The sequence below is a fragment of the Rattus rattus genome, chromosome 1, assembly GCF_011064425.1.
Source record: "Rattus rattus isolate New Zealand chromosome 1, Rrattus_CSIRO_v1, whole genome shotgun sequence".
In the NCBI taxonomy this organism is placed as follows: domain Eukaryota; kingdom Metazoa; phylum Chordata; class Mammalia; order Rodentia; family Muridae; genus Rattus; species Rattus rattus.
In genome coordinates, this window is record NC_046154.1 from 205,543,481 (window position 1) to 205,561,568 (window position 18,088).

Here is an 18,088-nt window from a genome sequence, read left to right on the forward strand (position 1 = left end):
GTTGGAAACAATACACTGGTAAGCTGAGCAAATATTTTATAATTTTACTGACATGTGGTGCTGGATAATTTTATGTCAACTTGAGACAAGCTAACGTAGTTTGCAAGGAGGGAGCCTCAATTAAGAAAATGCATCCATGGGCTGGAGAGGTGGCTCAGGGGTTAAGAGCACTGGCTGCTCTTCCAGAGGTCCTGAGTTCAATTCCCAGCAACCACATGGTGGCTCACAACCATCTGTAATGGGATCTGATGCCCTCTTCTGGTGTGTCTGAAGACGGCTACATGAAATAAATAAAATGTTTAAAAAAAAAGAAAGAAAGAAAAAAGAAAATGCATCCATAAGATCAGGCTGTAGGCAAGCCTGTTGGACATTCTCTTAGTGATCGATGGTGTAGGGTCTAGGTGCTATAAGAAAGCAGGCTGAGGGGTTGGGGATTTAGCTCAGTGGTAGAGCACTTGCCTAGCATGCGCAAGGCCCTGGGTTCTGTCCCCAGCTCCGGAAAAAAAAAAAGAAAGAAAGAAAGAAAGAAAGAAAGAAAGAAAGAAAGAAAGAAAGAAAGAAAGAAAGAAAGCAAGCAAGCAAGCAAGCAAGCAAGCAGGCTGAGCAAGCCATGAGGAAAAAGCACGTAAGCAGCACCCCTCCATTGGCCTCTGTATCAGCTCCTGCTTCCAGGTTCTGACTTCCTTTCAACCCCCATACAGCACCGAGCATAAAACAAGGGAACTAAACATGGTGATGCCCACCTTTACTGCAAGCATGTGGGAGGCAGAGGCAGGCAGATCTTGGTATGAGGCTAGCCTGGTCTACATCAAGAGTTCCAGGACAGCCAGGGCTACATACTAAGACTGATTCAAAACAAAACCCAGCAGAACTGAAAGTGCTTCTCTCCTCAGCAGGGTATAGGTAAGATCTTAAAGTTACCAGGCTGGAGCTCCACATCACTGCCCTGAATCAGAAATACATCAGCAAAAGAGCTTGGCAGTGTACCAGACACGTGACATTTTACTTCGCTTTTCCTGAGATGAGATCAGGCTAAGTAGTCTGTCCTTGAACTCATAACTCTCCTGCCTCAGTGTCTTGGGTGCTAGATTTACAGGCCTGCATTCCTTTTACTTTTCGTGGTTTTGGGGATGAACTCAGGACACACTATCACAGAGCCTGTTGCCTACCATAGCATGAAACAATATATTCAGCTGGGAGGTTAAGAATTCAAGGCCAACTTCAGCTACATAGTTGTAAATCAGAGACCAGCCTTAGCTATGCAATATCCTGTCTCAAAAACAAAAACAAAGCAAAATGCAACAATGTATACTTTCTATGATGTATGAGTTTATAGTAAAATACAGAGGAAAGGCCAGGGCATTGTGGTTTCAAGAACCAAGGAGGGAGGAGTTGAGAGGTTAAGGTTATATTGTGTTTTTAGCCTCTTAACTCCCTCTTTAATCAGAACATAGACTGTGTGGAGAGATTCATGCCTATAATCTCAGCCCCCTGAAGGCAGACACAGGAGGATCACAAGTTTGAGGGCAGGATGGACAAGAGTGCAAGTTCCTGGCCAGGCTTGACTGTAGAGCAAGACCATGTTTCAAACATTCTCTTCCCAAGACCAAAACAGAGTCAAAGCAAACCTGGCAAACCAGCAACATCGATTCTCTCGGAAGCAGACTGCTCTATCTGAAGCGTGTCATAACTAAGAAGAAAAATCAGTGTCATTGCTAGATTCAAAAATACCCAAGGCAGGATCCCACACTGCTAACCAGACATCAGCCCCACACAACTACGTTTACTGTTATTTATTTTTTGAGATAAGAGTCTCACTCACTCCATAGTATAAGCAGGCAACTGACAATGCTTCCAGAGAGATCCTGGATGATCACTGCAGTGTGCTGGTCAGGGAGACTGGGAGTCAAGGACTCACACTCTACCCTTCTTCCTACCATGTGCTTGCCTGGACCTTACCAAAATGCCCATGATCACCCACGGCAGTTTTCAGTCTTCCTCTTCTTAAAGGTCAGAGGCAGTCAACATGGCCCTGTCCTTCCTGAGTTCTATGCCATAGTAACACCTCTGTGGCCTCTTAGGAAAGTCCCCTTTCTACTTACTCTCTCAGATGCTATGATAGCTTCCTCAAAAGTCTCAGGTTGGTCTCCAGCTCTTGATCCCTCTGCCTCAGCTCCCTAGGCGTTGGGATTACGGATATGAGTTACCATGTCCCGCTTCTCTCCTACTCTCTCAACTGTTTGCTTTCTCTGAAGTATTTACTCACACCCATGGCTCCCATAACTACACATGAGGATTGGCCCCTCAATGTGATCTCTCTCCAGACCTGCAGATCTTTGCTTACCTGGGAAATCTTTCCTCCTGGGCCTGAAAGCCACTAAAAGTATCATCTGGAAAACCAAACTCACCGTATCACCAAGCTTCCTCCTTTCAACGCCGTCTTCCCAAGTGACAGTTGCAAATCCTTTCTCTTCCGCTGCTGACTTTCCCCTCTAAACCCCTCTCTTCATCCCTGGGTCACTTTTGCTTCTCAACTGAAATCACCATGTTACCTGACTGATTTCTCAATGGCTGGCTGTAGGTCAGAGTGAGATTCCAAAGCCAGGGTGAGCATTGTCTCACCCTGCCTCAGCACAAGAACAGCACCTCTCCCAACCTGTGTCCTGCCCACTAATGGCTGCCCACTCCCATCTCATACATACATCCTTCGCTTATGACTAGCCTTCTCTATCCCTGTGACTCTCAGTTCCCGGGTCACACCATTGCCTCTTGACTCCCTTCTTTTTTTTTTTTTTTTTTCCGGAGCTGGGGACCGGCCTCTTGACTCCCAAGCCTTCCTTCTGCACTTGACTGCTGCCCCTTCCACTGGGCACACCCTCTCTTCTTCCTGTCTCCCGCCCCTCTACACCAGCTGGGCTAAACTTCCACCAACTATCAGTTCAGAGGTCACTTTCTCCACAGGCCTTCCTTTCACCTTCCATTTAGCTTCCCTGGCTGCTGTCTTGTAGTGTACACCCAGCCCGGAATGGCTCGGATCCACTTCACTGCTCTGGAGACAGGGGCAGGTGCCATGCAGCTAAGTGTTAGAGTGCAGTGAAGTGTGGCAGTGGCCTCGCACATGGATGTGGCTTTCTGCCTGAGGAGCACTGCACAGACACAAGTGACCTTCTGGGTGGGTCAACAAGGCTAACATTTGAGGCCAGGCATGGCAGATCATGCCTTTAACACCAGCTCTTGAGAGGTAGAAGGCAGGAAAATCTGTGTGAGTTTAAGGTCAGCCTAGTCTACATACAGAGTTCCAGGGCAGCCAGGGCTACATAGAGACCCTGTCTAGGAAGGAAGGAAGGAAGGAAGGAAGAAAGGAAGGAAGGAAGGAACTGGCTGTCACATAATTCTATTCGTTGAGTGACTAACTGGGCCCCTACATGGTACGAGGTATCATTCCAGGAACTGAGGACAAGAATAAAAACAGGAAAGACATTGTCCCTTCCCTCTTGGGACTCCAGTAGAGTGAGATGGAGACAGATATTAAATGAGATCACTTCAGGCAATGGTACATGACTTTGTCTGTCTGTTTTTGAGACAGATTCTCATTCTGCAAACCAGAATGTCCTCGAGTTCACTATGGAGCCTAGGCTGACCCCAAACTTAGCAGTCATCCCTCTGCCTCACACTCCTAAGATCTGGGTTTAGAGGGGTGAGCCACCCCTCAGCTACTTTATAATACAGACTTTGAAGAACATAAACACTCTAAATGACCGTTGCCAGGATGAAAGGGGCGTGTGTGTATGTGTGTGTGTGTGTGCACGCTGGCAGAAGGACAAGGCCACTGTGACAGAAACTCCCTGAGTATTTTTATCTCTAGCCTAGATTTCGTTGTTGAATCGCAGAGCTAATTGCCAACTGAAGATCACCAGGGGGGTGTCTGACAGGCTTTCCAGCCTCCATCTGCACAGAACCAACCCATCTTTCCTTCTTCAAGCCTGCTCCTCCACACTGTAGCCACTTTCAGCCGATGAGGCTAAAGTGGCCATAATCATCCTTAACTATGCCCATGTGCAGCACGACAACAAATGTCACTGGTTTTACCTTCAGAATACAGACACAATGTGCGGGTGGGGGGCGTAAGAAGGCATGATGATCCGCATGTATGAAAGGTCACGAGGGGCTGGAGAGGCGGTCAGGGCTCGGTGGGTAAGAGCACATGCTGCTCCTGCAGAAGACCCAGGTTTGTTTCCAGCTCGCTACTGCCTGCACCTCTAGGTACAAGGGATCTGACTCCCTCTGGTTTCTGAGGGCACCTGTTTACATGGTGCACACAAACTCATTCAGGGGCTGGAGAGATGGCTCAGGGGTTAAGAGCACTGGCTGCTCTTCCAGAGGTCCTGAGTTCAAATCCCAGCAACCACATGGTGGCTCACAACCATCTGTAATGGGTACCAGTGCCCTCTTCCGGTGTGTCTGAAGATAGTGATAGTGTACTCACATACATAAAATAAATATTTCCTAAGAAAAAACAAAAAACAAAACAAAACAAAAAAACCTCATTCAGGCAACATGCACACAGATATATGCCTAATTTTTTTTTAGAAAGCTTTAAAAGTTTCTTTTTTAAATATTTTAAAATGTCATAATGAAACCCACTATTTTACATAAAATTAATAGCTTTTTAAAAATTAAAATTAAGGGTTGGGGATTTAGCTCAGTGGTAGAGCACTTGCCTAGCAAGTACAAGGCCCTGGGTTCAGTCCCCAGCTCTGGGGAAAAAAAAAATTAAAATTAAGCGGGCAACGGTGGTGCATGCCTCTAATCCCGACACTCGGGAGGTCAAGGTGGGTGGATCTCTGTGAGTTAAGGGCAGCCTGGTCTACAGGGTGAGCTCCAAGACAGCCTCTGCTGAAGCCGAACTGTCAAATGGTCTCCAGGACCAGGCAGAAGAGGCAGCAAGTGCTTGAAGCAGCACAACAGAGCCAGCTCACACCGCCTCTCAAGGACCGACCGGGAAAGTCTTGGCCATGTTGCAGGATGGTCGACATGCATCATATGACAGCTTGGTTTGGGCATGGATGAAGTATTCATACAATGGTTGATTGCTGACATTGCCAGCGTCTTTCCCTGCTTGAAACTGACTGCTCAATGCTACTGCGTGACTGAGTGTGTGAACTGGTTTTGCATACAGCTAGGCTGGTGGGTGCCACAGCTGCTGGTGTTGTAGGTACTCTAAAGGTGTCTACGGTTGTGCAGTCGCAGAAGCTTTCTGTATGCTCCTGCTTGTGTGCCCCACCTGCCTCCACTCAGCTGTGACGCAGGAGAATAAAGAGGACCATTCACTAGGAGGCTACTGACCGAGATGCTGGTGAGAATTCAGAGTCCCAGCCCCGGGACGAATGGGTTGTCTCTTGTTCCTTTTCCCATAGTTCACAATAGCCTTAGGCTCTCGATGCTCCCAGCTCCGCCTCCCAGCTTACTGAGATTACAGGTGTGTACTGCCCAACTGGTGAGAGGCTTTTGGTTTCTGAGGCTGTCCTGGAACCCACTAGGTAGACCAGACTGCCTTTGCACTCACAGAGATCCACCTGCCTCTGTCTCACAGTGCTGGGAATCGAAGGCGTGTGCTGACGCTGTCAGCCCTGAAGCCAGTTTTAAAAAGCCATTAAGAGGATAGCTGGGCTTTGAGCGAGCTAGCCTTATCTCCCTCCTTCTCATCCTTGGTTCTACGCTGTGGTTCTACGCTGTGACCCTTTAGCACAGTTCCTCCTGCTGTGGTGGCCACCCCTCAGCCATGGGATAATTTTCTTCTAGTTGAAATCTTGCTGCTGTTATGAGTCATAATGTAAATATCTGACATCCAGGGCATCTGATGTGTGGTCCTTGTGGGGTCTCGGACCACAGGTTGAGAACCACTGACTTGTGGCTTCTTTCGGACTCACTTCTTGGGTTAGCATCCCTTGTATATCAGGCCCTCCTCACATCCAGGAACTTCCTGTTTGCTTCCCACTTTGCTGGAAGAGTTAAGGCCGATGTCTCCATGTTACACCCAGAGCAAGAAGAGTCAAAGACAGACAGACGCTAACGTTTACAGCTTAGGTAACGGAAAGGAGAAATGCTGGAAAGGCTTAAATGTGCCTGGAAGTACTGAGGGTAGCCTATGGGAAACGCAGAGTTAAATTACCTCCACAAATGCAATGATATCACTCCGGCAGCTAGACATCAGCCCCAGACTGGGCTCTACACCTAAGAGATACTGTTCACTTCAGGGCACAAGCATCCTTCTCCCATAGTAACAGATGGACTATTGTTATTCAGGGAAGGTTTTCTTCGAAGACTTACCCGAACTTCAGCTTCTCTGGGCTTCCCATTGAGATCACATTTGGAACCATTGCCATAGGTCTGGCTGTGGTAGCGTTTCAGCCGATGCTGCTTGGAGGCCTGGAGAAAACATGAGGTAGGATGGAAAGGGCATGAGGAAGAGTCTCTCCCACAGGGACCCGGGGATCATAAGACCTGATCCAGGGGACTTGATGGGTACCAAACCCCAAGAAACACAGCAGTTCAGTCTGACCCTCCCTCTTGCCTGGGTTGTCTGTCTGAAGCTCAGCCAGTCCCCATTCCAACCCCAAACCCCAGCCAGTCACCTTGGCTGTTTCATCATCCCAGTTGAAGGCTGACTGGTAGTAGCCAAGGTAGAGGACGTCACCTTTGATCTCTGAGTCTGTAAAAGAAGCCACAGTAAAGCACATTATTCTATTATGAGGCCTAGGAGGGAGGACTGAGAGGGAGGGTCGCATCCACATGGGATCATGAAGGCTTAGGGAGAATGTTGGAGCGAGTCACCTTCCATATGGTATTGCTGGATATGGCGTCCATAACAGAATTCATATGTCCACCAGTCCTTGGTCTGACAATGGAAAGAGAACAATCAGGAGGCACGAAAACGGCTCCTTGTGAAACCAGTCTCCTGGATCCAAGATATATAACCTGTCACTGAGTTCTCATCTCCTGCTCTCTCTCCCCTCATGCATTCTTGATTCTAAGAGAAGGGACAGCTGTTTTCTTTTCATGGCCAGAGACGCACATCTAAAGTATAACTGATTCCCACCCACACCCTTTCTGTCTGTCTGTCAGGAAAGGGGTAAGACAGGGCCACAGTGCACTGTGATCCAGCCTAGGATCACAGGCATAAGTCATTCCCTGCCCTCCATAAAGATAAGAAAATCATGGTATCCTTGAAGCACTCAGAAGGACCCTCCCACAGGTTCAAGTATTAAGTGAACTTCTTTGAATACAATGGCATCCCGGGGTAAAGAGCAATAGGAGCAGAGGGTGACTTTATGGGTATGCTCCTGCTCTTCCCATCCCATCACTGTTCTTCTCATCTTGGTTTAACCAATTTTGAGATCTTCTAACGTAACCCTTCCCTACACTCAGCAGAGTCTTTGCTTTGTTTCCCCCTCCTCCGTCTGAAAACAATGTCTAGTACACCAATGGCCCCTTAACTCCCACCGCCCCCCATTCCAGTTCCCAAGACTTCACTCCGCCCACCCCAGTTCCTTTCACCTTCAGCAGACAAGGGGCATCTCTCATTGGGCTCAACAATTCAGGAATCCCGGGCCCCTGGTAAGCAGGTGTCTCCTCCTCCCTTTCACGCTGGAAGTGAATAGCTCCAGCTGGTAGGCGGCACTCATAGCGCTGTTTGTACTTTGAAGACACAACCACCACGTCTGAAGCTTGGCTCTGGGAAAGAAGGGTCGGGAAGGGGGGCAGGGAGGCAGAGGCTGGGACCAAGAACAACGAGATCCCTCTTCAGACCCTGGGGACGTGCCCAGTGGAAGAGAGAATAAGCCACAAGTCCTCCAGCAGCCCCGGCTGAGCGGAGGAGAGGGCGCTCTCACTTCCCCACCTGGCGGGGTCCGGCTCCTTTCAACGCGACCTGGGGACCCGAGGTCCACAGCGGAGAGCCCCACCCCTGCCGGTGCCTGGTCCCCGGGGATAGATCTGCCTGCCATTCCCAGCAGGATCGTAGAAACACCACCACGTCTTCTTCATTCCCCCGGTCTCCCGCGCCGGACGCGCAGCTGCCTTTCCTCCTCCACCTTGCGCCCCTTCCTCTTGCACAGGACCCTCGCCTCGCCCTACATCCCTCACCTGCCCTCCCATGACAGGCAACGGCAGGATCTGGATGCCATAACGCATCTCACTCAGCTCCTCCAAATTCAGGCTCCCGACACCGCCCGTCAGATGCGCAGGTAACAGGAGCCCCAGAAATAGCAATCCCAACAGACTGGACAGCAGCGCCTCCGCCGCCATCTTCCGCTTCGTCTCTGCTAGAGATGTTCCTTCCGCCCCAAACCTGGCAGCGGCCTCACCCGTCTATTAGCGCCTCAAGCTCTCATTGGCTGCCCGGGCGCTCTCTCTTACGTAACTCATCCTCATTTGTAAACGTGGCGTCAAAGCCTCCAGGGAGGCGGGTCGCACTGTTAGTAAAAATCAATAGCTGCTTCTGATTGGTCAGGAACAACAACCAATCAGCTACGAGATTAGGCCCCTCCCCTCCTCGCTCCTTATTCCTGAGAGGTGTGGACTGGCTGTGTTCTTTTGCTTCTTGCCTGGTCCCTGCCTTCGCCCAGCTGTCAGGAATAGAGCTTCTTATTACTTTTTCGTATATCTCTTGCGATGTATGGAGCCTCCATTGGGCAGAATATTGAGACGGATGGTGAGTGTGGGGGATATCTTTGAAACTTAATATCTTTCGCAAAACATACTATACAGAAGCATGACTCTTCATATAAACATATATGTATCCGCACATATATTTATGTGTGTATATATACAATTATGTACATATATGTATACACAAATATACATATATGTACATATTTATATATACATATACACACATATGTGCTAATATATTACCAGCAGCCAAATAGTCTGTGTCAAAACCTGAGTTTGTCCTCCAATAAAATTATCTTTTTTTTTCTTTTCTTTTTTTTTGGAGCTGGGGACCGAACCCAGGGCCTTGCGCTTGCTAGGCAAACACTCTACCACTAAGCTAAATCCCCAACCCCCCAATAAAATTATCTTAAGAAGGAGAGTGTGGTAGTGCATGCTTGTAATCCAGGCACTTGTGACACAGAGGCAGGAGGATCAATAATTCAAGGTCATCCTCCTCCATATAGTGAGTTCCAGAGCGCCCTTCGAGATGAGTCACACTCTTTCAAATACACACAGACACTGGGTTAGCATGTGCAAAGCCCTGTGTTCAATCTGCCGCACAGTGTGAACTAAACATGCTGGTGTACACCTGGAATCCAAGCAGTCCTTGGCTACACAGAGTTGGATCTAAGCCTGAAATACACAAGACTCTGTCTCAAAACAAGAAGAAATAACAATGGAGCCAAGAGTGGAGGTGGATGCCTATAATTACAGGCTGAGGCAAAAAGAATAAATGGTTGGAGCCCAGCCCAGCTTATGAACAGCAAAGTCTTGAAGGAGGAGGCAATGAAGGAAAGAGGAGGAGGAAGAAGGGGGAGAAGAAGGGGAGGAAGAAGGGGAGGAGGAGGAGGAGAAGGAAAAGAAGAAGAAAACAGGCAGGGGTAAGGAAGGCAGGGGAGAAGAGAAGGAGGAAATAAAATAAAGGGGCTTCTGGTTAAAGTTGAGCCAGGGGTTGGAGATGTGGGAAAAGTGTCTGTTCTGTCTAGAACGTAAGAGGAAAACCTGTGAAAACAAGAAGAAAATGAAGCCAGAAACAAACAGAAAGGTAACTGAATTAACCACCCTGAGAATATCAACACCTAAATGAAGGCAAGCGAGAGGTATAATACACCACTGGAAATTTCTGCGGGGAAGTTCACCATGCCAGGGGGGAAATCCGAAAGGTACTCTCACTAGGGTTCTGTTAATGAAACAGGCACACATCCTGCCTGAACCCTTTGGGCTGAGTGCTGAAACCTGCACACAGACTTTCCAATCAGATCTCTACAAGACCTCACACTTAAAGACTCAGAAAGCCAAGCATAATCATCTGTCTAAGGGAAATTCTTAATATACAAGAAAAGAACCAAACCAAGCAGGCCAGAAAGGAAAACGCATATTGGAGACTAGAGAGATGCCTGGGGAGGGAGGGGCAGGTGCAGATGGGAAAGTGTTTTGGTGAAAGCCTGAGTTCACAGAAAAATCAGACTCAGCTGACAGTCTGTAACATCACCTCACCAGGGCAGAGTTTTATGTCATCATGACACAAGCTAGAGTCACCTGAGAAGAAGGAGCTCAGCTGAGAAAATGCCTCCATGAGGTCAGGTTGTAGGCAAGCCCATAGTGCACTTTCTTAATTAGTGATTGGTGGAGGATGACCCACCCATGGTGGGTGGTGCCATCGCTGGGCTGATGAGCCAGGGTTCTATAAGAAAGCAACTTAGCAAGCCAGTGAGCAGCATCTCTCGTGGCCTCTGCATCAGCTTCTGCCTCCAGGTTCCTGCCCTGTCAGACTTCCTTCAATGATGAACGGTGATGTGGAATCATATGCTAAATAAATGTCCTTCCTGGGGTTGGGGATTTAGCTCAGTGGTAGAGCGCTTGCCTAGCAAGCGCAAGGCCCTGGGTTTAGTCCCCAGCTCCGAAAAAAAAAAAAAAAAAAAAAAAAAAAAAAAAAATGTTCTTCCTTATCTCGCTTTTGATCGTGGTGTTTTCTCACAGCAATTATAACCCTAAGACAAACAGGGACAGGCAGATCCTGGGGACTTATTGGCCAGCCAGCCTAGCCAAATTGGCATGCTCCAGCTTCAACCAGAGACCCTTCTCAAAAACTAAGGTGGGGAGCAATGGAGGGAGACACCCATGCCAACCTCTGACCTCCGTATGTGCACACATGGACGTACACATGCACACCCCACACATTCAAATAGAAAAATTAGTAAAGCAAATCAGAGCAAACAGATTGCCGAGAGGAAAACAGCTAAATACCCTCAGGGGATGATCCAGTGCATCTGAAAAGAGCACTGCTCTTCACTGAGGCAAACCCAGGAGTTTATGTGCAACAAGCAAATGTGCAACACTGAAATACATCCCCACTTCAGGTAGGGTGACACTTAGCTCAAGGAACCTAGAAGTCATTATCCTCCTCCTCCACCTCCAACACTGTAATCAGAGTCGTGAACCACCAAACCCTGCACTCAGAATCCTATTTTTTCTTATTGTTTATTAATTTGCATGTATGCCTGTGCCCAAGGAAGCCAGAAGAGAGCACTGATTTCCTTAGAGCTGGAGTTACAGATAACCATGAAAAGCTAAACATCAGGGGAACCAACCCCAGGACCTCTGGAAGAGCAGTGTGTACTCTTAACTGCTGAACCATCTCTCTGCCTTCAAAGCTGTATTTTTTAAAAGAATTTTTTTTATTTTATGTATATGAGTACACTATAGCTGTCTTCAGACACACCAGAAGAGCACATCAGATCCCATTATAGATGGTCGTGAGTCACCATATGGTTGCTGGGAATTAAAGTCAGGACCACTGGAACAGCAACCAGAATCACTGAGCCATCTCCCCAGACACACGCATGTGGGTGAGTGCGTGTGTGTGTGTGTGTGTGTGTGTGTGTGTGCGTGCGTGTGTGTGTGTGTGTGTGTAACTACCATTCGGATAAACAAAAGAAGTTCTTAGACATCTAAATGTGATGGAAGAAATAAAATTCAAAAGAGGGAGGGACTGGAGAGATGGCTCAGTGGTTAAGAGCACCCGACTACTCTTCCAGAGGTCCTGAGTTCAATCCCCAGCAACCACATGGTGGCTCATAACCATCTGTAATGGGATCTGATGCCCTCTTCTGGTGTGTCTGAAGACAGCTACAGTGTACTCACATATGTAAAATAAATAATCTTTAAAAAATTTAATAGAAAGATGGAAGGTTCAAGTTGAATATAAATTTTCCTCTACTTAAAAAAAATTTATAGATCTTAGAGCATCAACTCTGAAAGTCAAAAAAGTAAACAATGAAAGTTAAAAAAAAGGGACAGTCAGGAGGGAAAATGTCATCAAAGACATTTATGACACTAGAGAGTTGACTCAGTGGTTAAGAGCAAAGGACTCAGGTTCGATTCCCAGCACCTACATGGAAGCTCACTGTCTCATCATGAACCAGGCACCCATCTGGGATACAAATGTACACATATGCAACAAGCCGAAACCAACCAAACAGACCAACACAAAAACCCTATACACACAAAGCAAAAAAATAATAAATCTAAAAAAACATTTAAGCCAGGTGTGGTGGCACACACCTTTAATGATCTCTGTGAGTCCCAAGGCAACCTGGTCTCAGAACGAGTTCCAGGACAGTCAGGGCTACACAGAGAAACCCTGTCTCAGGGAAAAGAAAATAGCCAGACATAGGAGCAGGAAGTTCATTTTAGGACTGGATGCAGAGGCAGGTACATCTGTTAGTTGGGGTAGCAAGACTTGGATACTTAGGCCCTGTCTCAAAAAACAAACAAAAAGAAAGAAGGAAAGAAAGGAAGAAGGAAGGAAGGAAGGGAAGAGAAATAAATAAATAAATAAATAAATAAATAAATAAATAAATTTAAAAGTAGTTCCAGGGCTGCACAGATAGCCCAGTCGGTAAAGCCATCCAAGATAAGGACCTATGTTGATGCCCAGAAACCATGTAATCCCAGCAGGTCACTGGCAGCACACACATTTGCAATGCCAGCATTGGAGAGGTACCTGGGGCCCAGCACAGGATACTGGGGGCCCTCAGGCCAGCCAACCTATTCTATCTACTAGATGATGCTGGGCTGTGAGAGACTGACAAAACAAAACAAAACAAACAAAACCAAACAAAACCACGGTATCTGGCTAGAGGAACAAGAGCAAAGCTAACCTCTGACCTCTACAGGCACTAGCACAGGCACATACATGTACACCGACATGAACACAGATACACAGACACAATGAATAAATGTTTTGTAGTGATGGTTTGTATATGCTTGGCACAGGGAGTGGCACTATCAGGAGGTGTGGCCTTGTTGGAGTAGGTGTGCCACTGTGGGCGTGGGCTTTAAGACCCTCATCCTAGCTGCCTTGAAGTCAGTATTCCACTAGCAGCCTTCAGATGAAGATGTAGAACTCTCAACTCCTCCTGCACCATGCCTGCCTGGACACTGCCATGCTCCCACCTTGATGATGATGGACTAAACCACCAGCCCCAGTTAAACGTTGTGCTTTATAAGAGTTGCTTTGATCATGGTGTCTGTTCACAGCAGTAAAACCCTAACTAAGTCATTCATGAAGGGCAGAGTAACCTGCTTGTAATCTCAGTACCTGGGAGGCTGCAGGAAAACCATTGCAACTTGAAATCCAGCCTCATCGGCACATCAAGTTCCAGGTTAGCCAGGACTACATACCAAGACCTGTCTCAAAAAAGAATTGAACATTGGTCATAACAAATTTTTAAAGATTTGTTTTATGTGGATGATATTTTACCCATATATACACCTCTGCGCCAGAAGAGGGCATCAGATCCCAGGATGGATAGATTGTTATGAGGCACCAAGTGGTTCCTGGGAGTTGAACTCAAGAGACAGTAACCAGAGTCATCTCTCCAGCCTGAAGCCAGCAGTAGGAGCATAGGCCTTTAATCCCAGCAGAGACAGGTGGATCTCCGTGTTTGAGGCCAGGCTGGTATATACGGTGAGTTTCAAGAAAGCCAGGGCTACACAGGCAAAATCTGTCTTGAAAAACAAAACAAACAAACAAACAAACAAAAAACAAACAAAACTAAAAACAAACAAACAAAGCCCAACAATGAACAATTTTAAAAGCTCTCAGAGGAAAGAACCAAGCTGCCCTGTATAGATGACAAGTCAAGGCAGCACGAGTCTTATCATTCACGGAGAGTGAGATGGCAGTTAAAAAAGCTTACATGCGGGTTGGGGATTTAGCTCAGCGGTAGAGCGCTTGCCTAGGAAGCGCAAGGCCCTGGGTTCGATCCCCAGCTCCAAAAAAAAAAAAAAGCTTACATGCGTCATTCACAGGGGGCGATGCCACTTCAGCACACAGAGGACATTTGTAGTTTCTAGCTCCCCTTAGTAAAAACCAGTGTGACCTTTGCAATTAAGCCTTGCCAGTGTAATTTTCAATAATCATAGTTTTTTCTTCAAGAATTTCTAGGGGTTGGGGATTTAACTCAGTGGTAGAGCACTTGCCTAGGAAGCGCAAGGCCCTGGGTTCGGTCCCCAGCCCCCCAAAAAAGAAAAAAAAAGAATTTCTAAATTATGAAATATCCCATGACCAAGGATGGTGGGTATTGTGGTACAAGCCTGTAATCCTCTACTCCCCAGCCAGAGGCAGGGGATGAGAAGTTTAAAGTCGTCCTGAGCTCTGTAGGAGTTGGAGGCTAGCCTAGGCTACATGAGATTCTGTTCCAATAAACAAAGAAAAGGGCAGCAAACAAAATAGAAAAAGCAGAAAACTTGCTTAAGTGACTATAAGAGTTTAAGAGGCTATTTCTAGCTACTACAGGCAAAAGGACTGTCTCTTATCTGAAATGCTCGGAATTAGAAGTATTACAGGTTTCAGATCCTTTTTCCAGATTTTGAAATGTTTGAAAATACATAATGAGATATTTGGCCACGAGCTCTGAGTTTAAGCATGAAATCCAATGTGCACTATATATGTTTTACGCATATGTCTCAATGTAATTTTCTATGATATTGTTGTGTGCCTGTTTTGTCTTATTTTTTAAAGACGTTTTTACCTTTATTGGAATTATTTTAGATGCGGTCTCACCTTATAGTCCTGGCTGGCTTGAAGTTCTGCCCACTTTTTCCCAAGTAGTGGGATTCAAGATGTATGTCTCTGAGACTGACCGCACCTGCATTTTTGTTGCAATTCCTCGAAAAATGTCATTTGGAAATTTTTTTCCTTAAAAAAATCTTTTTTATTTTATACATGTGAACATTTGTTTGAATGTATGTATGTCTGTGGTGCCAGGAGAGGCCAGAGAGCACATTAAATCCCCAGAAACTGAGAGTTACACACAGCTGTAATTGGCCAGGTGGGTGATGGGTATCCTCCAGAAGAGCAACCACTCTTAGCTAGGTTGACCGCTCTTAACCACTGAGCTACCTCTCCAGCCCCTATCCACAGAGTTTTTCAATTTGACAGAATTGGCCTAGCAACAGTTACCATTGCCTGCCAAAAACATTGAGCAAGAGGCTCAAGGCTGAGTGCAGCTGACACGGTGCAAATACGCCATTTATGTAAATACATTAAATAACAGAACACCAGGAAAGGAACAGCCTGGGTTTTGTAATATAAGAATGAAAGATAGGATTATCTGCACTTTTGAAGGAAAAAAACTCTTAAAAAAAAAAACTCGCCAGTTTACAGGAAATATGAGAAACAGACAACTATGCAAATTGACAATGCAAGGGTGTAACTGGGGACAAGCGAGAAGGATGTCCCAGTTTCTGCAACAAAGTAGCTGTAGAATTGTTACAGTTGCCGTTCACTCACATCAACCAAATGCAATCCACAGACCTTGCTTGGAACCTGAGCCTAGGACATGTCCTTCCTCAGTTAACTGGGGCACTCTGGAAACAGACTGGATCCCACATATTAACCAGTATCTGAAACTGTCAGATGTAACACTGGTTATGATGGTTGAAGTATTTAAAAATACCCTTAACCCTTGGTGATATTTAGGTGTTTATCAATGAAATGATGTACTGTCTGGAGAGCATTAGTTCACTAGTTTGAGCTGGGTGAACTGGGTGAGCCAGGAAAGAAAAAAAGTCCCTGGGGCTTATATAAGGCTGTGATCATCTAAGAGTATGTGTTGGGACATAAAAGAAAGCACATTAAATTGTCTCACTGGTTAAAGCTGAGTGGTAAATGGTAGGGTCAATATATCTTACTTTCAGTTGTACTTTGGAATTTTGTATCTGTTTTTCTTTTTTACTCAGTAGCCCAAGCTATTCTGAAACTCACTATGTAGCCCAGGCTGGCCTCAAATTTGAGGTAATCCTGCCTCTGCCTCAGCTTCCGGAGTGCTAGCATTAGAGGTGTGAGCCACCAGTCCCACTAGTAAATGAACAGACAAAGGGGATTGTGGGACATAGGATAACAGGACAGTTAGGTAGAGCATATGTGGTAGAGTAGCCTTTAATCCAGCACTCAGGATTACAGAGGCAGTAGGATCTCTGTGAGCAGAATGGGCAACCTGGTCAACTGAGCCAGCTCCAGGCCAGCCAGCCAGGGCTACATAGTGAGACCTTTTTCCTCTCTCTCCTTGGTATGTCCCCAGATCTGTAAGATGAATATTTTGTTCAAAAGTCCCTGCTTCAAGTAGTTGTAAAAACTAAAGTAAATAATATTTATGGAAAGTTCACATTCTGTACCTAGTACAAAATAGGCACTGAATAAAAATTGACTGCATTTTGAATGGCTAATTTAAGTAAGATTTATTCCAAACCTTTGCTCTGCCTGTATTCCGAGAATTGGTTTATTTCGGCTCCCACTCACTAACCCTGGTTAGCACCAAGAGCAGCAAGGAGTACATTATCTTTGAAAACAATATAAATTGGCTTCCATACTTTTTTTTCACACCAAGTGGATTGATTTCAAAATGCTGAGAAGAGCCAGGGCCAAAATAAATTCCCAAACTACCATTGCAATAGTCATTGTCTACTGCCACCACCTGCCCCCTAAAGGAGTAAAGAAAACAAAACTGGTGCTTGAACCTTGGCTCAGCGGCTAAGAGCACTTGCCACTCCTGCCAAGGATCCGGATTCATCCAGTTTCCAGCAGCCAGATAGTTCACAACAATCTGTGATCAGTCCCAGAGGAGCTAACTCCCTCTTCTGACCTCCAAAGCCTGAAGCACATTTACCTACATACATACAGGTAACATACACGCAGGCATGCACACATGCCATGCTAAATCTTCTTTAAACTTTTAAAAGTTGAGGAACATGGACAACTGATTTTAATCCCTTTTATTCTGCCATTGGTGTAATTCATACTTAGCTGTTTTGTGAAATACTTTAAACTATTAACTAAATGTCACCCAGAAGTCCCACTACTTGACCTATGTGAAAAGGCCATGAAAGCGCTATGTAGACTGTGAGGTCCGAATTGAACCTCTTCCAGGACCTCTTGAATGAGACCCATGGAGACAGTGATCAATGCAAAAGCAAGAAGAGTTTAACCATTCCAACAAGTCAGGGTCATCCCACTTCAAGGAGAGACTTAAGCAGACTCTAACAGAGAGTTATATACCTTGTAAACAATTGGGGCAGAATTTGCACAGAGGTAACTAGGCAGGATACTATGCACATTTGGTAGAGTGAAATGACTTTCAGATCAGACTCAGTGTACTGTTCAAGACTTTCCCAATGGGGTTGTGGATTTAGCTCAGTGGTAGAGCACTTGCCTAGGAAGTGCAAGGCCCTGGGTACGGTCCCCAGCTCTGAAAAAAGAACAAACAAACAAAAAAAAACAAAACAAAACAACAAAAAAAAGACTTTCCCAAGGAGGGAGGCGAGGTCGTTTAAAAGCCATAGGTACAGTCTATGGGTAACAATTACACCCTCCCAGGGGTTCTCAATGTTCCCCTTTTTGGTGTTAAGGGCTGTGCCCGTAGCAAAGTGGCTTCTCCTAGCAGTGGCGGTAACCATGATGACCTCTGTCCTGGGCTTGTTGTCTCCAGTGAGCTTTTATCACCACCGCACTGCTGGGAAGATCTGTCTGTTAATGAAGCCAGCTTTGACAAGCATAGGAGGAGGAGGCTAGTTCTCGAGTGTCAGGTCTTGGAGGTTCTCAGCCACAAAGAGATGAAAGGACTTGCTGACGTCAGGCAGTCCTAGCACAGGTGCTTCCAAAAGAGCCCTCTTAATGGCATCAAATGTCTGGTGTTCTCCCTCGCCCCAGAAAAAGGGTCGTCCAACCTTTCTTGCACTTGTTTAAGGGTCTTTGAGTCAGGGATAAGAAAGATGATTCCTTTCTTGGCCTCTCATAACCAGTGCCTCCCATCCTCCAACAGGTACCCTAGGTAGCTCACCTTACATTGACAGGTTTGGGCTTTCTTGG

General features: G+C 46.2%; 1 protein-coding gene across 2 annotated transcripts in view; it reads right to left on the bottom strand.

The window, feature by feature from the left end:
- The window catches only part of Os9 (OS9 endoplasmic reticulum lectin), a 29,480-nt gene extending 21,123 nt beyond the window's left edge, over window positions 1-8,357 (bottom strand). For both annotated transcript variants that reach the window (XM_032913564.1, XM_032913556.1), the window contains exons 1-5: window positions 8,146-8,357; window positions 7,558-7,734; window positions 6,835-6,898; window positions 6,636-6,712; window positions 6,331-6,429 (exon numbers count right to left, since the gene is read on the bottom strand). In XM_032913564.1, the coding sequence (XP_032769455.1) occupies window positions 6,331-6,429; window positions 6,636-6,712; window positions 6,835-6,898; window positions 7,558-7,734; window positions 8,146-8,307 (579 nt within the window). In that variant the 5' untranslated portion in view covers window positions 8,308-8,357. The remainder of the gene's footprint in view (window positions 1-6,330; window positions 6,430-6,635; window positions 6,713-6,834; window positions 6,899-7,557; window positions 7,735-8,145) is intronic.
- Window positions 8,358-18,088: the final 9,731 nt, after the last annotated feature.